Below are 19,580 nucleotides of genomic sequence, written 5' to 3' on the forward strand. Positions count from 1 at the left end.
AATGAGAGATCAGGGAATAGATGGCATGGAAGATGTCGAGAGTGAAATATATTCACTTCAGTCACTCTATTTGTACCAAACAAACTGTGTACAGAAAGCTCAAATCGCTGTTATAATGTCAGACTGCCACAACAGAGCTTCTCAGCAGACAGCAACAACGTGCAGTTTGTTTTTCTGTATCGTCGATGTGCTGATGTCACGGTGCCCGCACAAAAATCACGATGTAAGCAAGTTAGACAAGATAAAAGGTCTGGATTTTGAGAGTAATTTCATAAGATAGTATCGGATGAATCTTTAATGAGCCGGGATCAGGCGCGCATGCAGCGTGTTTACTGTACTAAACATAAGGCATTCTGACATTCACAGCAGTGCTTTGCAAACATTATTACAGGACTAAAGCCGGTTTCCCTCTCCCCACCAACTCCTCCCCACCCTCTCTGCCTGCAGTTGCCCTGAGCAGCCGAACCTGCAACGGAGTGGTTCCCAATGGTGAGAATAACGACAAAGCCACGGGGTCGGACTCTTGGCTGCCCGAAGGCGAGCTCTTGCTGCAGGTCAGTATTAAAGGTGCCATGTGTAGCATTTTGAACGTCAATAAATCATTACCACATTAATTTTGAGACATTAGTATAATTACCTTAAACAAACGAGACCATCGCCGAGAAGATTGTCAGCCTCTACACTGCACCAGCAGGTAGGATTTGTAGGGAAATTACGGCACAAAGCAGGAAGAGGGCGCTGTTCTTCCAGAGCAAACGGAGCTAAAGTTTTCAGAGCAAAGGCAGATGGTGTGAAGTGAGGGAAAGGCCGATGGAAAAATCACTTCCAATGGGGTAATGGGGTTTATGGGAATGTAGTCCTAATTTTGAGAAACACTAGCACTAACAATACCACTGGCGTCTCATTTGTTTACGGTAATTATACCAAGGTATGACAATTCATTTGATAATGATGTATTGACTGATTCTGATTATCTATCTATCTATCTATCTATCTATCTATCTATCTATCTATCTATATGTCTGTGTAAGGTGTGATTTTCTTTTCCTCCACAACCTATTTGAAAGCTCCTGATGTATTTTGACGTTACAGTGACTAAATTCTTTCATTGTCTCAAAGACATAATAAATGGACCAATATCTAAAATATTTTATCAGAAGTACTCAATTTTCCTTATTACATCCAAACACCTAAACAACTATGTCAGACATAAATTTGAGGGACTGCCAGCAATGATGGGCAACTCTGTTAATTTAATCTGTGTGTCTGGACAGCTCTTATGTTCTTTTTTTTTTTCCCCTGACAAGTGCCCAAAATCTATTTAGGCTGATGACAGAGGCTCAGGGCAGCTTACCAGTCAATATGTCTGGTGCTGTCTGGTGTGCCCTTATGAAATGTTGGTGCACTGTTTGGACAAATGAGTCAGCTAAACTTGTTGGGTAAAAGTGTCCCTGGGACTAAACGCTCTCTAAAGGAGATCAGCACTTCTGAGAGAATACATGCCTAAATATGGATCCTTTTAAATGGAAATCGGACTATTTCAAGCATGACTTCTGTTTCAAAGGTCAGACAATTTTTTGTCGACAGCTGGACTAGGATTTATCTCATGTAATTAAGTTTCAAAAACCATCTCAATCATTGTGTATGCAGCAAAATTGCCAGTGTTAATGTAAATCCAAGAGTGTAAAAATCACCAGTGTTTCTATTAGTCCACGCACATCAGAGTTAATCGAACATTTCAGATAGATTTGAGAGCCATATCAGCTCAATGAGTGAGCAAACAACTCTTCAATCAACACTTGTCAACTTCAAATAATTGTCACTGAAAAATCAACACTTTTTAACGCTGGAAATTGTTCTATGTCATTACTTATTTACTCCAACTGAATCCCAGGACACAATAATCCCACATGCAAAAAGAGACAATTGACATTTTCCATTCAAGTGGAACCTGAAAAAATGTGCTCCTGATTCATGGCAGTTCTGTGCCCTCTTTACTGTATGTGTGATTGAGTGGGGGGAGCGAGCTAGCTGGCTGCCAAATCTTTTTGGGATCTGCTGGAGTCATTGATTTTCCAGTCCAGTTCCTCCCAATGTGCACCACACTGGCATTCCACAGGACTGGAAACAGCCTGCCTGCCATACCCTGACGACCCTGCAAAGGAGGTTTCATTATTATGATAAACCTACATCTCCCCGGCTTGTTGGTAATGAGGGACGAAAGCTCATTTGGAGAGAAAGACTTAGTCAGGAGGTGAGCGAGGGACGGAAGAAGAGAAGGACAGTGGAGGAGGAAAGTGTGGGCTATTTCTGACCCGAGCCTTGAGTTAGTTGGTTTCTTCCCCGTGCCTCACGTCAGACGCTGCTGAATTATAGAGGAACTGTGAGCGCATCAATTATTCAGACCCAGAAAGAGAAGGAAAGATAGGCAGAACGTATTAATTGTGCTTTCGCTTTTCACTGTCATCGTTGAAAATAAACACGAGCGAGAACATCCTGGGTTATCTTTCAAAAAGCGAACCGGCAGCAGCCTGATCTTATGAACGCGGGTCCGTCTCTTGCGTCATGAAAAGTCAATTTGGAAATCATCACTGTCCAAATGAAATCATTTGCAGCTGTGAGGTCAATGAGTACACATGAGTAGACTATCTGGCATTAAGGGATGTGGCCTCGTTTCCGGCAATTGCACAGTCTGTGACCTCGCATTAAATGTTACCAAAAAAGATCATCATTTCTGTGTTTAATGGTTCTCTAAAAGATCAAGCTTGGGAGAACAAAATTGTCACATCAGGAAAAAAACAAAAAACAAAAGCTGCTAGTCAGAAATCAGGCCTTCTGCTACTGTGTGGCCATTTGGCAACACCACAACCCTGTTTCCTTGTAGGAAAAATCCACCCTAAAACACTTAAACACTATTAAAAACAGCTGTTGGCGATACATTTTGCATTTCTGGGTCAATTTTGTTGTTTGATGGTGTATTTTTCTTATTCCCATGGATATTTGGCTGAACATAGACAACATGATGTCACGTCACGATATATCCAGCAACTACGATACGATACAATCCAATACAACACAATACGTATGATACAATACAATACGTACGATACAATACGATACAATACAATGCGATATATGTACAATACAATACAATACGATATGTACAGTACGATACAATACGACACACAATACGATATGTACGATACTATACAATACAATACAATATGTGACCCGTTCTATCATTTTCAGTCGGAAGTCGCAACGGCTTATTTGTGGATAAACGTGATTTTATTTATTTTTTCATTCTGTGTAAAGATTATTGTGAAATTCAAACGCTAAATATAGTTTTGAAGCTCATAAAGGTAGGGTGACAAGCAGAACTACTAGCTTAGTTTGTCAACAAAGCTCGCATTCCTCATGTTGTCAGGTTCACGGTTTTTAATGTACTTGGAAATGTTATAAATGCTGTAGGACTTAAAACACTGTTTATAAAGTTTGTTAGGGTTGTATTGTGGAGTTTTGTTATTGGTTTGTTATTTTGGACTAGTTTCATTGATCATTGGGCTGTTTATGGGTTGGGTTTAATTGGCACTGGGAGGGTTTTGTCGCTAAGAACCTGGCAACACTTCTCCCCGTCCCTCTCTCCCTTACTATGTGTCCCTTAAAATTATGAATGAACATCTGCATAGTAACAGGTTGACCATCGTTCACTTTATTGTCTAATCAAAATTATTGTTTCATCCGCGGGAAAACGTAGTTGTCAGGCATCTCAACCTGTGTGTGTGTGTGTGAATGATTTCTTTATTTGAATAAATGTCTCAGAATTGACTTCAAACTTTGAGGCCCTTTTTCTCAAAAACATAGTTTGGAAACAGTCAAGACATCAAGGGATGCATCTCTCTCAATCTTTGGAGTACAAAGATAATTTTGATATCACCAGAAAGCTTAAATTCTCCTCTTTCCAACAGTGCATTAAACTCAAAATGCTTTGAGGGGTCAATGTGACTGGAAATGATAGAGCAGGTCACATATTATACGATACAATGCGATACGTACGATACAATATGATAACATACGATACAATATGATACGATACAATACAATATGATACGATACAATACGATACGTACGATACGATACAATATGATACGTACGATATGATACAATACGATACGTACGATACAATACGAACTACAATGGAGTTTGATAGAAAATTTTTCAGCGATCTAAAACATCAACGGTAAACATCAGGTTTTGGTGTCAGTCCCTCAGAATCAAAGAGCGAGGGCTTCAACAATCCTACAGGGAGAAATCTACCATAGAAGAGGAAGAGATATCAATTTCTGCACCAACAGTAGCCTCAATAGACCAGAATCCAATGACAGTGTAAGAGGTGGGATTTTCCTTTAAATTATTTCTAAATTAGTGTGGTGAGAGAATGACTCAGAAAGTGAACTTGCATATAATGAAAAGGATTGTACCATTAGTAGGGCGGCTATTTTGGTGATACGCTCAACCGTGACATTTGGGTGTTTATGTTTATTCTGGACTGCTTACACAGATAATTGTGGTGAATCATTGGTTATTATCAGGAAGAACAACATTGCATCTCCAGCATTAGTCATCCTTCACCCCGTGGGCAGATTTAGGGAAGAGATGAGTGTGTTTGTATGGATGTGTTGTTTCTATGTTAGTGTGCAGAATGTGGGTGCTTGCGTGTGTGTGTGTGTGTGTGTGTGTGTGTGTGTTTGTGCATTCAATGATGACCATGCTGTGTGTGACTGAACAGAATGTTTGTACATGTCTGTTTGTGTGTTTGTTTACCAAATGTTCCCATATGTGTGTGTGTGGGGTGGGGGGGGGGGGGCGGGGGGTGGACAGCACTTGTGTGTTTAGTGAGGTGGAAACGTGGGACCAGCTGTTCCCATTTGAAGAGAAACAATGAGTGAATAATCTTCCCTTGCATTATTTGATTAGCCATCTAGCTTCGCCCCGACTCATGTTCAATCTGCGCATCACATGTACTCACTGAGGTGCACAGCCTCCGGAAGTTGTACTATAAATAAGCTAATAGGATAATTTCCCTGCTTTACTAAATATTGCTGCTTGTAGGATCCGGCCAATATGGGTTTTGAAGGGAGATAAAATACCTGATATTCTTGGATTGAAGCTGCTGGTAGCTGATATTTTGTGATGGTATTCAATATGTTTAAATTTGACCACTTTAATAAAAAAAAAATATTTAAAAAAATCAGTATTTACCCCAGTGTTTATTCTTATCAGGGTGGAAAAGCCTCTGAAACAACATTTAGACCATCCTGGGAAACTAAAATTCTCAATTGAAACACAGGATAACAACAACAACAACAGCAACAACAACAGTAATAATAATAATAATAATAATAATAATAAAAATAATAATAATGACAACATATTCATGCATACTTGTGTGGACTCAAATCAAAATGTCTCATTAGAATCAGTTCAGGTTCAGGTCTTCCCATAGACAACCAGTGTAGTATTGATTAATTCAACAATAATTATGTAATCAATCAAACTGCATCATATCATCATATCAGAGGTGGATGACATTGACTGGACCAGATCAGATTTTTAATGAAAGGTCAAGGCAACCAATATATCGGTCTAACCCTAGTTGCAAGTCCACCTCTTGTAGGAAATTCATGTTCGGCGATGATAATGCAGCTCTCCATGTCTGAACTGACAGGTGTGGTACAATGAGAAATAAGCACTGTAAATCATAAGCACGTGTGGATCTCCCAGCTCTCCACCTAACTGTCTTTGTGATCTTGCATGTTTGGCTTACAGGCTCTCAACGGTTTTGTCCTGGTTGTCACTGCCGATGGGACCATCTTCTACTCCTCTCACACCATCCAGGACTACTTGGGCTTCCACCAGGTATCGTATCTCTACCATGCTTTTCCCATTCCTCAGCCCCTCCAATAAGTGACCGAACACAGGACAACAGGACCTCACATACTGTACAGTGTAAAAAGCATACCTTAGTTCAGTGGCTCATCACATTCATAAAGTAAAAACAGGCAGGACAGCTTGATCGCCTTTAGGGTCTTGGCTGGCTAATGCCATTACAGGCACTGGGTCACAGCAGTTAAACATGCATTCACCATAGTGAGTTTAATGTGCAAACAGACCTATTCTACTGAGAGACTGAATAGTTTTTGCATTCATGAGCATAATATGCCATGATACTGGGTAAGTCCTCTGAAAGATGATAAACTAGCTGACTGATTAAATAGATTGGTGGACTCATTAATTCATTCATTGATTTATGCCTCTTTGAGGAGGGATGAAAATGATTTTCAAACCCTGCTGGGTATTTTTCACAAGGTGCGTGATGCTGAAAATGCTGATGCTTTGTATTGTTGCAAATCTATATTGTGCCACCCTATAAATATTGTGCCACCCTCCTCGGCAAGTTATAAATAGATACTCAAAGTCGTGATGTAGGATTTCCTCAGCTTAGAGATCCTGTCGTCCTAGCCTTGACCTTTTCACCATTTGCTGTCCTCCACCTAATCCTCCATATAACCTACACCTATTTAACAATAAATAAAAAAAAGACATTTTTTATATTCTTTTTTTATTAATAGTTACTTCATTGCAATCCAGTAAACATTCATAAAAATTACAACCATTAATATCATAGTGTGTATAAAGTGAATTATGGAAGCAAGATGCCTTCAAAATACAGTAACTACTTACTGGGGCTGTTGAGTTCAAAAGATACATATAATACCAGTGTTTTTTGTACCAATGGTGTAGTTTCCCCGCTCCTTTCCATTATTACTGGTTTGTCTGCACACAGTCAGCATAGTTGGAGATATCAGGTCTCATTTTCCTCCATTCAGAAGAAGCCATTTGCTGCCATTCATTCTTCTATACAGTATGAAAAACAACGTACACAGAGCGAGAGAATCCATCACAGTAAAAACACTTACTGTCACATCCATTGCTTTTTATTTAGGGTGCCTTTGTTAATTTCAAGCTAGGTATGACACCATAAAGTTTGTATTTTAAAAACAACAAAAAATGAGTAAATGTTAAAAATGACTTACAGCATGTATTGCAAAATGATTGAGACAAATAGAAACTAGACGCAGACAGTAGTAAAGTGGGCTAGAACTTTCTAGTTTGCTTCTTGTATCCTTTTGCGTTCCAGTTCAGCGTACATCCGAGCACACGGTGCGGTGCCATACACACACATACATGGTAAAACAGCAGTTTGAAGCCCTCTAGTGCGTCTGGATGGAGGGTTCGCGTGCGACGTCTGCTGGGATCGGTCGGGGGTCTCGGGTTGAGCCGGGGGTCTGCTCCCTGCATGGTGCAGCGGCTGGCTCTGCAGGGACCGGTGGAAAGACCTGGCCTATTTATAGCTTGGCCTTTAGTGGAAAACCACCAGCCATGGCAGGAGTCAGCAGTAGGCAGTAGTGTTCCACACCACACAGCTTAACCCAGCGGGATAGATTTGGCCTCTTTGGACCGTTGGAGAGTGAGAAGCAAATGGAAGGATTGGTTGGGGGCATGAAACAAAAAAAAAAAAAAGACTAAAGAGGGAATGTATTTGTATTTCTCTACTGCTCAAAGAAACAGCTCATGCCACACATTACATTTTGTATGACACAGTATAGCATTGTTCAGACATCTGGACACTTGCAATGTATGTATCCCGTCTTGCCTGTATTTTTGGTTTTGACACAAGCTAATTCACTCCTTCTCTTCTCTTCTCTTCTCTCCTCTCCTCTTCTCAGACCGATGTAATGCACCAGAGTGTATACGAACTGGTCCACACCGAGGACCAGCAGGAGCTCAGGAGAAACCTGCACTGGGCACTGAATCCTCCTCCTGCCACCATAGCTGCCATTTCGCAGGATTCCCCCCAAGGTGACGTCCCTCTCCTCTCCTCTCCTCTCCTCCGCTCCCATATCAGCCTTTGTAACCAAGTCTCATGTGCAAAATCTTTTTTTAAACTCCACCTTTCCAAGAGAGATTATGCTGTTAAGAAAGATTATGCTAGGTCTTTATACTATAGCTCTAAGTTACTGAAAGCCAAAGTGTAGTTACGTGCTACAAACCATGAGTCAGGGTGCCTGCCTGTACCTACTGCACTCTAGTTTAGCCGTAGGACCTCTCTGTATGCCCTAGACACCCTTATAGACTTACCGACTTTCTTTTAGCCAGGATGCCTGCCTGTATGTCAAAGGCAGATGTGTAATTTCAACTTTGCGGGGGGCCACACTCTGCATCAAACCCTGAGCAGCAAATCACACTGACATACTATGGGCATAGTAGCAGCCTAAATGCAGCTCTATTCTCCCTCACTTTGTCAGCAAGGTTGAAATTCAAATTTACATGAGAAATGTCTGCAGGTATGAGAGAGGGATGAAAATTATTGGTCAGTGTGAAATACAGTAAGACATTGCTAAACAAACATTCATTAAAATATGAAACATGGCATGGATTATACATTCAAAAATGTCCTAAGTACATAGTATAATTTGTGGTCAAAGTGCCTTTAAAGGCATTAAAAGGGGTTCCAAACAACAAAGTGAAGGGGTCCATTTATTTAAAGGGGAAGGGTGTTTGTGTTTGGGAGTGAGTAAAAACACGGTCTAAGCATTTGAGGCAGAAATAATTAGGGAGGTGAATCCCCTGATATTGTCCCCCAACCCCCCCAAATCTACACCAACGCTGTATGTGCTGCACTCCACACTAGCCCAGATTGTGTTTTACCATACCAGCATCAGATGGTTAGTAAGCACAAACAGTTTAGGCATTAAGCTATAAGATCACTGCTGTGGTCAGGTCACATGACCCTATAATCTTCACTGTGGCTTACGAGGTGAAGTGGTCCCAGATCTGTACTTGGGTTTTAAGATACTTAGGCCTATGTGCTTTGGTTCCGGCCTATCTGTTTGCTCTGAGACCCACAGCCCTGACCCCGCACCTCCACTAGAGGAGCTGTTCGCAGTTTCCCCCCTAAACTGCTACAAAAGCTGTCACATGGCGTGTTAAGTCGGCGCTAGCTCAAGGCCTAATTACATAAGTGCATTTTCAACAATGGAGGGGCTGCTGAGGATAGGAGAGGCAGTGCAAAAATCCAGGTCAAGAATGACTGAAAGGGGCAGCAGGGGGCCTGGCCAATGTTAAACTGTTAGTATGCTCTGAATTTTCATAGTTGTCATATTATTAATTTAAATTTACATGGGATAAAGTGCTACAGTCAGCCCTCATAGCATGACTATAAATGCCATAATTGTCAATAAAGCGGTAATCCTTGAGTTCCTTGTTTTTCTTTAAATTTTGTGTCCATCTTTGGTGCTAAGCGTTCATCGCTGTGGTGTTTCTGCACTGCTTTTCCCACAGATCACCTGTCAATCAAACAGTGTGTCCAGTACTGTGACGTCTTTTTCCATTTTTCTGTTGATACAGTTTGAGTTTCTGTAGGAGTCCCTCTCCTCTTTGTCTGTTCAGCCATCGTGGCTATCGCTGCTCATGCTAACTACCCAGTTCTTCTTCTTCTGTTTATTCCAAACAAACTGGAAACATAAAACGCATCACTTCCTGTGTGCCAGAGGGTTTTTCCCGAGGAAAGACCTCCCAGACACCGGGGTTTAGAACAGCAAATGGAAATGCTTTCATGAACTGGATATAGGTTGAATCACAATTGTGTTATGTCAATCAATGATAGAGCGTTGCAAAACAGATATGTATTTAGATAAAAATGTCATGGATAATTCCATTAAAGTAAGCCTCATTCAGAGTGAGCTGGTTGGGATAGCAAAGCCAGGTCCTCACATACTGGTTGATGTTTTTTCCTATAGAAATGGAACCTGACAGCAGCACATCTATAGTCACCTACAACCCTGAGCAGCTTCCCCCAGAGAACTCCTCCTTCCTGGAGAGGAGCTTTGTGTGTCGCTTCCGCTGCCTGCTGGACAACTCCTCTGGCTTCCTGGTAGGTTAAATGCAGAGGCGTTGTTAGGATCTTGAAACATTGGGGGCTTAGCCCAGCCCAAAAATCTTTACATTTTCACCCGATAATTGCACCATTTTCAAGTTATTTCAGAGTAAAATGAATATAAGATGTGAGATCCTTCCATTTCACTCTCTCTTTTTTTCCTCCTATATGAAGTGTTTTGAGCTACATTTTATTTATTAAATGTGATACGCTATACAAATAAAGGTATTATTATTATTAATTGCTTATTGCGCACACACACACACGCACACACACACACACACACACACACACACACACACAAACTAGTCTGTGTAGTGTCCAAGTGTTCAAATGTCCACTAGATGTCATTAATACACAATGAACAAGGAACATAACATGGTACTTTAAGACATTTTTTTTCCTGTAGGATGATGGAGTAATTGACTTTGTAAATAATATGAATATTATAATAATAACAATGGCAATAATAATAATCATAATAATAAGTGATTATAAGCAGCCTACCTTGCTGCTGGCAATGGAAGCATGTAATGACCTGTTGCTAGCTTGACATTTCTGCTTGCTATTGAAAGTGAACTATGGTACCTAGCTAGCTACCCATCTGAGTGGAATACATGTTTCAATCGCCAAATCAGTTGCAGAGATGCATATGCTTCATACATATGCTTCAGGGGAAACAAATTATGGCTTGAAGACTTATCAATTGGATTCTACAAAGGCAAAGTAAGGTCATCCCACTTTCTTTCTATGCTTAGCCCATGTTCCACATTAATATCACAGTGAGTGCAGGCTAGCTAGACCGACAACGCTGAAGTTGGCATCCGATTCGCAGCTTCTGATTGGAATTTTCCGGTCCACCTTACAAGTGGCATAACGCCTGTAGATGGCGTTGTTCAGTCATTTTCAAGCTAATTCATGAACTGAAAAACTAAAAAATAGGGGGAAGATGAAATGAGAATGAATCATAGAATGAAATGGTCTTTAATTGATTTACAATCCTGGATTTTGATCATTTTAACTGTAGCATTTTTTTTCTTATTGCCCTTACTCATGGTAAACTGATTTTCAGTCTTATTGCTATTTCTTTTGCTGTGGTCCTACCTGCTCAGTATTAAAAAGTCTCAAGAAACCAATACTCCAGTATGACAGGGGACATCACAGGGTATCATAATCCTAAATTTTATTCATTTTTACTGTAGCATTTTTTTCTTATTGACCTAGAAACCTTTCTTCTATTTGTGAAAATGCAGAAAAAAGGAGATTTCACTGCTTTTTTCATGTCTAGACCACATTGGACCAGGTCCAGATCAAAAACCACTATACTTAGACCTGTCAAATCTGGACTAGATTACCAAGGAGACTCCAGAGACTCATTAAAACACAGTTTCAGATTTGCGAAACCTTTATTCTATTTGTGAAAATGCAAAAAATGGAGATTTCACTGATATTTCTCTATCCAGACCACATTAGACCAGGTCCAGGTTTTTGATCTGGACCTGGTCTAGTGTGGTCTAGACGTGAAAAAAGCAGTGAAATCTCCTTTTTTTGCATTTTCACAAATAGAATAAAGGTTTCGAGGTCAATAAGAAAAAAATGCTACAGTAAAAATGATCAAAATCCAGGATTGTAAATCAATTAAAGACCATTTTATTCTATGATTCATTCTCATTTCATCTTCCCCCTATTTGTTATGTTTTTCAGTTCATGAATTAGCTTGAAAATGAGTGAACAACGCCATCTACAGGCGTTATGCCACTTGTAAGGTGGATCGGAAAATTCCAATCAGAAGTAGTGATGGGAATTACGGCTCTTTGATGGGACCCGGATCTTATGGCTCCGTTCCTTTCCGAGAACCGTTCAAAAGAACGGCTCATCGTTCTTTTTTCTTTTTTCTTTTTTTTAGGGGGCGGGGGTTAGGCTACTAGGTTTATCTGCGAAATAATCACTAGGATAATGATAGGGTAAGATTTGGATCAGATTCAAATTTAGACATCCCACCAATATAATTTCATTTCGTATGTGTGAACTAGGTTTAGCAGCACTAAATTACTCGTATTACCAGACCTAATATTAGAAAACTTTTTATTGGCACAATAAAAAAATACAAGTATAATGAACTTTTGTGCAAAACAGATTTTAGTGCAAATCAGATAGATAAACAATTATCTGAAAAACATTTCATATGAGAAAATTTTTAAGAATAAATAGTAAACTTATTAAAATAATAATACTTGTATGGGCAATAGGCCCATACTACAGCCAACTTCTGCACAACATTTCAATATTATAAAAATAGAGAAAAATAAAATAAAATAGAGAAAAATATACAGATACTACTAGTATAAACCCTGCAATGGACTAGTGAACTGTCCTGGGGTGTGTACACCTGAGCTGCTTTGACAAAAACAGGAGATGAGCTCCTGGCCTATGAGCCACATCGGCTCAAACAAGGCTTACTTACTTGTAAACAATAACATAATAATACTCACAGGTGTGTGAATTGACCTGGATATGAAGCGTCCGTAGCGCAAAATAATATAACGTTAGTTTCTAAAGAGATAAGAAGGAGCCCTCTCCTCTCCTCCTCTCTTCTCCTCTCCTCTCTCCTCTCGTAAAAAAAAAAAATCATATTTCAGCGCCTTGCGAGGCAGCTGGATTCGCGAGATCACGATCACGCGAGACCATCTGGCGTGTCAGGTCAAGTGGATTTAGGGCAGGCAGTGAAATTTGGGCACAACAATAAAAAGAACGGCTCTTAAGTACGACTCGGTTCCCTTCGTTCGTACCAAAGAGCCGTTGAAAAGCATCGGATCGTTCGCGAACGTCACATCACTAATCAGAAGCTGCGAATCGGATGCAAACTTCAGCGTCGTGCTGGACTAGTGGTTCTCAAACTGTGTGCCTTGGGAGCTGGCTAGGTGTTCCTTGGAATTAGTCTTATTTATGATGATTTACATAGCTATAATCATATGTAAAGGTGTGCCTTGGAAATACTTGTTTTCATAAATGGTGTGCCTTGTGACAAAAACCTTTGAGAACCACTGAGCTAGATTAGCTAGCTAGCTAAAGAGCCCTATTCTTCACCAACCTGAGCTTGTAGATGAGGCAGTGGCACTCTCACGTCCTGACTCTGCTGCTACAGCAACAGCAGATAACTCTTCCTCCTCTTCCAGCCTCGCCTGCGCCTCGTTGCCTTCATCCTTTTTCTTTTTGAAAAAGCTTCTTATATCCATAGCCTTCAAGTCTTGCCTTAGTAAATTAGCTAGCTAGCTACCACCAGCCCTGTAACCGGTGCGCGCGCGCGCTCTCTCTCTCTCACTCACTCACAGAAAATGCGCGTGTGTAACTTAGTGTGAAGTAGATCTGCTGCTTGAATGACACACAGAGGACCCAAAACGTACTTGCGTTTTTGATCAACGATATCATATTGTTTTTGAGGGCTTTAATGCATGATCGGAATGACAGAGGAATAGATCCGGGGCTATTTTTTTATTATTCTTATTTTTGTAAAAAATAAATAAATATATATATATTTTTTTTTTTGACATCCGGGGCTATTCATAAAATATTCGGGGCTGTAGCTCAGACGCCCAGGCCTAACGACGCCGCTGGTTAAATGGCTTGTGTGTGCAGCATGTTAAGCTTTGCATGGAATGTCTTCCACTCTAATGCTTATAAGGAATCATGAAAAAGGAGACTGCGTCCAATGCTGAACCTTGATAAATACCTAAGATTGATAGTGAAATAGTAAAATAGTTGATTTAATATGTGGTAGCATTTGAAGCAGTATACATTGTTTTCCATGATTCCTTTTAAGTGACTACACTCCAAAGATTGTCATTGGGATGTGCGTGTGTCCCTCCTCTTTTCTACTGTCGTGCTGCCACATATTCCACAGAAAATATATAGAGTAATACATTGAGATATTAGCTCAGCTTGAGATGAGAACAACAAAACAATATGTTTTTATGAAAGAACCAGTGTCAGGATTCTACTAGTATGGTTTTAAAATGATTTTTGTTCATTTTTCTCCCAGGCTCTGAACCTCCAGGGCAGGCTGAAGTTTCTGCACGGACAGAACCAGCGGCAAGAAAACGGGGGCAAGGCGCCCTCGCAGCTTGCCCTTTTCGCCATCGCCACTCCTCTGCAGCCGCCATCCATCCTGGAGATCAGGACCAAGAACATGATCTTTAGAACCAAACACAAGCTGGACTTCACTCCCATGGCCTGTGACGCAAAGTAATGATAACCTGCAGAATACTTGCTAGATATCATGCCGTACATGTGTGTACAATGCATAAATCTTAACGAGCCATTTAGTTGAAGAATTTTCTTGAATCAAAGTGTCTTGATACCAGAGGAGTTGTCTGCTTTATTGTCACCTGATTCACAAAAATTCTCTAAATAGGTGAAACTGCATTGGAGTTTTTCACTTGCTCTAAGGGAAATAAGAATTTAAGGCTCAATGCTAGACTAAATGGCTTGTTGAGTTGGGTAATTTTGCAGTAATAATGCAGTAATAGTAGAAAGTATTATTATTATTATTATTATGTATTAAGCTTATTATTCTGATTATATTAATATGAAAAAAAATACTTGCCAAATTCAGGATCTTTGGTGCTGCTTTATACCCCTGGGTGTGTGTTTTGGTGTCTTTGTGGCTTTGAACATCCTTCACTATGTATGTATGAAAGATTGTAAGTATTTGCTTTTCTGTCATTAATGTTTTGGACATCAATCATTGTCCTGTTTTACAGGGGAAAGATAGTCCTGGGGTACACAGAGGCTGAACTACGGGTGCGAGGATCTGGATATCAGTTCATCCACGCAGCAGATATGTTGTACTGCGCAGAGAACCATGTCAGAAGTAAGTCCTGTACCAATAAATCTAGAATGGCACTGCCCATTTGCCTCTTCCTAGGAAGTTAGTTAGAGTTGAAGTGCCTCTTTTCATTGTTGTCTAGCAGAATACTGACAGAAACATTTTGCTATGGTAGAATTGGTCCTGTCAAAAAAGTTGAGGAGGCCTGGTCCAACCTGGTCAAAGATGCTGGTCAGAGAGTTCAGACAGCTTTCCCAAGTAATCCTACTGGATTACGGACCAGATTGAGCAAAGCTGCAGAGCTGCTAGAGGATAGGATAGGGCCCACAAATCCACTGCACGAGCAAAGCATCAGAGATGATTCATATACCAACACAGCCACACAATGAGGCAGAAATACTGCAAGGCTCAGCTGCATTACTGATCTCTCTTCAATCACAGAGTTCACTGCAGTGCAAAGGGCAAAAGACAAATGTCATTCCAGTTGCCATCACCTGTCAGTTTATCTTTCCCGAATGTTACAAAGTGGGGCTGCAACACATCCCCACTAATTGAGATGCTGCAGATTCACCCTATTTGCCCAAATTAAATGGCTTCAGTAAATAATGGTTTCAGTATGGTCAGTAGTGGGAAATCTTCTCCACACGTCATATACTGTATCATCAGTCTGTGATGTTCAGTGTATTCCAGGAGTTATTTTATGGTGTAATTTACTTTTTGGTGTACCCACTTTCCCTCATCCTGCCTCATCTACGTCCTCTACAATAGAAGAGGCTAGATCTGAGAATGCTGACAGAAAAGTGCCTTGTGGCTTAGGTTTTCATACAGTAACTTCTTGGTGCCATTTGGAGCTGCCAACATGCTAAATTGCCTAGTACAGCTTTAATGCACCGTGGCCTTTTGTAAGCCCTGAAATAAGTTGCTTTAAGTGGGCTTGTTTTACTTTTGGAATTCAACCCCACTCATTATAACTGTGTGTGTGTGTGTGTGTGTGTGTGTGTGTTCTCTGCTTGTAGTGATGAAGACTGGGGAGAGCGGTCTGACTGTGTTCAGGCTGCTCACCAAGGACAATCGCTGGAAGTGGGTCCAGGCCAATGCCAGGCTGGTCTACAAGAACGGCAAACCAGACTATATCATCGCCACTCAGAGGCCCCTTGTGTACGTTCCCATTCTATCATGTTGCCTTGTAAACCAACAAAATAAGTGTGTGAATTGTCTGAAAATGGCACTTATAACACATACAACCAAGGAAACGTGTGTCTATATAATGTTATTTCATTCTGGGTCCCTGATAATACTTTTCTGGAGGTAGTTTTGCCTGGATTCAAGTCAAAGCAAGGCCTACGTTTTAAAATACTTGAGCTATGCACATGTGTTGTTCATTGTGTTTTGTCTGTTTTTATCTTGATCTATGCTAACTGGTGTGGCCGCTGTACAGCTTTCATAGCATCATGTTTAGCTCTACTGATAACAGTTCTGTCTTTCTAGGGAGGAAGAGGGAGGAGAACATTTGCGTAAGCGCTCCATGCACCTACCCTTCACCTACGCCACAGGTGAGGCCCTGCTCTACCAGTCCAACCATCCCATCGCAGGCTTCAAAGACGGCAGCCATGAGAAAAATGGCAGCAAGTCCAAGAAGAGTCGGACCGAGAGGATGGTCAGGGATGGTCTGGATCCTGGCTCCCTCCTAGGGGCACTGATGAGTCAGGATGAGTCGGTGTACGTCTGCCAGCCCGCCCTGGAGCCCAAACTGTCATTCCACAGCAGCTTCTTCGGAGACCAAATGGGCTTCTCTGAATCAGAATCCTCCAGCCTGCACAGAGGCTGGGAGGACACGAGCAATGGTGTGGTGGGTCCAGGCCTCCAAGAGCCAGCCACCAGCTTTGACCCGCTGCTAGCCACCCTGGACTCCCTCTCCCTGGGAGGCCAAGGCATGGTAGAGGCAGAGGAGGAGGGTTGTTCAAATGGGGAGCTGTTTGGAGCTCTGGAAGGCCTCGGACTAAGTGCTGAGGACCTAGAGCTGCTGTTGCTGGACGAGCGGATGATCAGAGTTGAAATGGACCCCGACCGTGTGCCCAGCTTGGACGACCTGCTGACCAACGAGGAGATCCTCTCCTATATCCATGACTCCCTAGAGGCAAAGACTGATACTGCAGAGGACGGAGGACAGGCGCCTCCTACTATTGCCTCTGCAACAGCCACAAAAACAATATTGCTGCCTGAAAGTAATCCCACCTCTGACACCAATATGCAAACTCAGTTCCCTCACCATAAACCTCCTCTTGTGGAGCAGGCACCCATTGTCCAGCTGTCCCAGCAGATGCAACAGCACCTCAACATGCGACCGGGGAAAGTGCCGCGTGACTGGGGCCAGCAAAACAACCACCTGGCTCATTCGGTGGTTAATGGAGAGCTCCTGGGACAGAATCAGCCTATCCCCAATGGACAATGGACACCCCAGGGCATCCTAGCCAGCGCAGGGCTACAGGTTGAACACTGTCGTACACAACAGATTCTTTTCAATGGCAAGGCTTCAGAGCTGGATGGAGGGCTCCATCAGCGGCAAGCACATCAACACTACCTCCAGCAACAGCAGCAACAATCCAGGATGCTCCCGCAGCAGTGCCATGCCAAACAGAAGGCAGCCAACCTCAATGGACTGTGTAGCATCCCAAACCCTGAGCATCCAGCTGGCAAATCCCAATGGCAGGACTACAGCTTCAGCAAGAGCCTGGGCGGCAACCCCTGCCTCAGTAACGGCCAAGCATCCCTTACAAACACCTCACTAGACGCTTGTATGGATTACAGCATGCCTGACACTGACAACATGGATTACGCTATCAATGGAGGTGGCCTGTTTGGGAGGAGTGGGCAACAGCAGGGGACAGAGTCCATAGTTTCATCCTGCCAGAGGATGAACCATAAACGGCAGCAGGAGCAGATCCCAGCTCCCCTGGCCCAGGTCCTCTCCAGCCTGTCCCAATGCCCTCCCCCCAGCGCCACTCTGGAGCAGATCCTAGGAGTGGGCCAGCCCTGCCGGCAGTTGGACTCTTATGGGATGGTGGCCTCAGAGATCCCTCACGACCCCAATCACAGTAAGGTGAGGCAGCTGGAATACTGGCATCTTGTCACATTGTCAGAATCATAACCAGCTCAAACTGTTTGTGTGTGTGTGTGTGTGTGTGTGCGTGTATGTGTATAAGTTAGTTACAATGTTTAATTACATTGTTTCATTTATTGATATGATTGTTCAGGTTTCACTGGCGTTTACACCACTGTCACAAGCTTCTTGGTGATTTGAAGTCCAACAAGTAAACTTGAAGAGACAAAAGGCCCTTGTGGGCCTGACTAGGATGTTATGGAGGCACGCCATTGGCTCATTGTGGACTATTCCCTGTTGCTTTACTGTGTTTGTGTTGGATTTAATGAAAGAATGGGAGAAATACTGCTACTACTACTGCTAATATTACTACAATTACTACTACTACTAGTTCTACTACTACTACTACTGTTACCACTACTACTACTACCGCTAATACTAGTACTACTACTACTGCTACTACTACTACTACTGCTACTAATACTACAACTGCTACCACTATTACAACGACTACTACCACAGTTGTTACAACCTCTACTACTAATAGTAATAGGTAAAGAGTTTTCTTTCATCCATTTCTTGTGTCCTTGTGTTACTTTAGGGTCACTGGTCTGTATTCAGACAGAGAAAAGACATGTGCTGCCAGGCCTTGTTTTCTCCCTCTCTCTCTCTCTCTCTCTCTCTCTGACCTACAAATTTGCTCCCCAGCCATTACATATTAGAGACAGGCTTCAACTCAGAGAGTGGGGATACAAGATCAGAGAGGTGACAGTAGCTTTCAGTGACGCCTGGAAATACAAATAAAAATACAGTCAGCAAATTCCATGCAAAAGGAACACCTGCCTCGTTGTGTTTTTCTGCTGCAGATAGTGAAAGAGTGTGGATGCGATGGGAAGGGATGGGCTAAGGTTTGGTTTGTTTAGTGTATCCCTTATAAATACAACAGTATTTCTATGTGACTTGATCCTAGACAGAGACTCCATGCTAAAATGGGCACCGCTGGTTAGTCTGGTAATTCCATTGACAGTGTCTAATTAAAGGGAACAGATCAGCATTTGATTTGAAGTCGTTGGTACAGAACCAAGGAAGTTAATTTTTCATTCATGAGAGTAACGTTAGGAAATAGGTCTCTTTTCTATATACAATATGCAAGAGGTCTCTGTTGGAGCCTGAGTGATTGCACTGATAGGAAGCTATGGAAGTCTGTAAAAGAAGATACACAGAAATATATGGGCCTACAGATCTAGAGCACATTGCACTGGGTTCTCAGTGTGCAAATGCTGTGCAAATTCTAAGCAGACTGTTTAGAGTTCAGCTCCTCTACATAAATACTGTATATTAGATCTGAAAGTAGGCTACAAATCTTTAACATTTTGAAATTCCATGACAAATTCCACATATCTGCAAAGTTCGAAAATGATTTATTCCTGTCCAGCATTGACAAAGCAACTTCCCATCGCTGCAGCTCTGTGTATTTGCCCCTGACCTCCTCTTGACTTTTGCAGATGGAAAATGGCTGCATCCTGAACAGTGTTTACCCAGCAGGCTGTGCTCTGCCCAATGGGAATGGAGCAGTGCCCCCTAATGGCCAGATGCCCAGCCCTGAGACTCTCTCCAGCCTCCCAGACCCACCGGCCACCGGCTTCTACCTCTGA

At 42.0% G+C, this 19,580-nt stretch overlaps 1 protein-coding gene across 1 annotated transcript in view; it reads left to right on the forward strand.

Annotated features, from left to right (window-relative positions):
• The window catches only part of LOC139924527 (aryl hydrocarbon receptor-like), a 37,469-nt gene extending 17,889 nt beyond the window's left edge, over positions 1–19,580 (forward strand). The window contains exons 3-11 of the mRNA XM_071915593.1: positions 448–554; positions 5,830–5,919; positions 7,791–7,923; positions 9,864–9,997; positions 14,040–14,242; positions 14,761–14,870; positions 15,842–15,983; positions 16,314–17,925; positions 19,431–19,580. Coding sequence (XP_071771694.1) covers positions 448–554; positions 5,830–5,919; positions 7,791–7,923; positions 9,864–9,997; positions 14,040–14,242; positions 14,761–14,870; positions 15,842–15,983; positions 16,314–17,925; positions 19,431–19,580 — 2,681 coding nt within the window. The remainder of the gene's footprint in view (positions 1–447; positions 555–5,829; positions 5,920–7,790; positions 7,924–9,863; positions 9,998–14,039; positions 14,243–14,760; positions 14,871–15,841; positions 15,984–16,313; positions 17,926–19,430) is intronic.

Source organism: Centroberyx gerrardi, chromosome 10 (genome assembly GCF_048128805.1).
Source record: "Centroberyx gerrardi isolate f3 chromosome 10, fCenGer3.hap1.cur.20231027, whole genome shotgun sequence".
Classification (NCBI taxonomy): Eukaryota; Metazoa; Chordata; class Actinopteri; order Beryciformes; family Berycidae; genus Centroberyx; species Centroberyx gerrardi.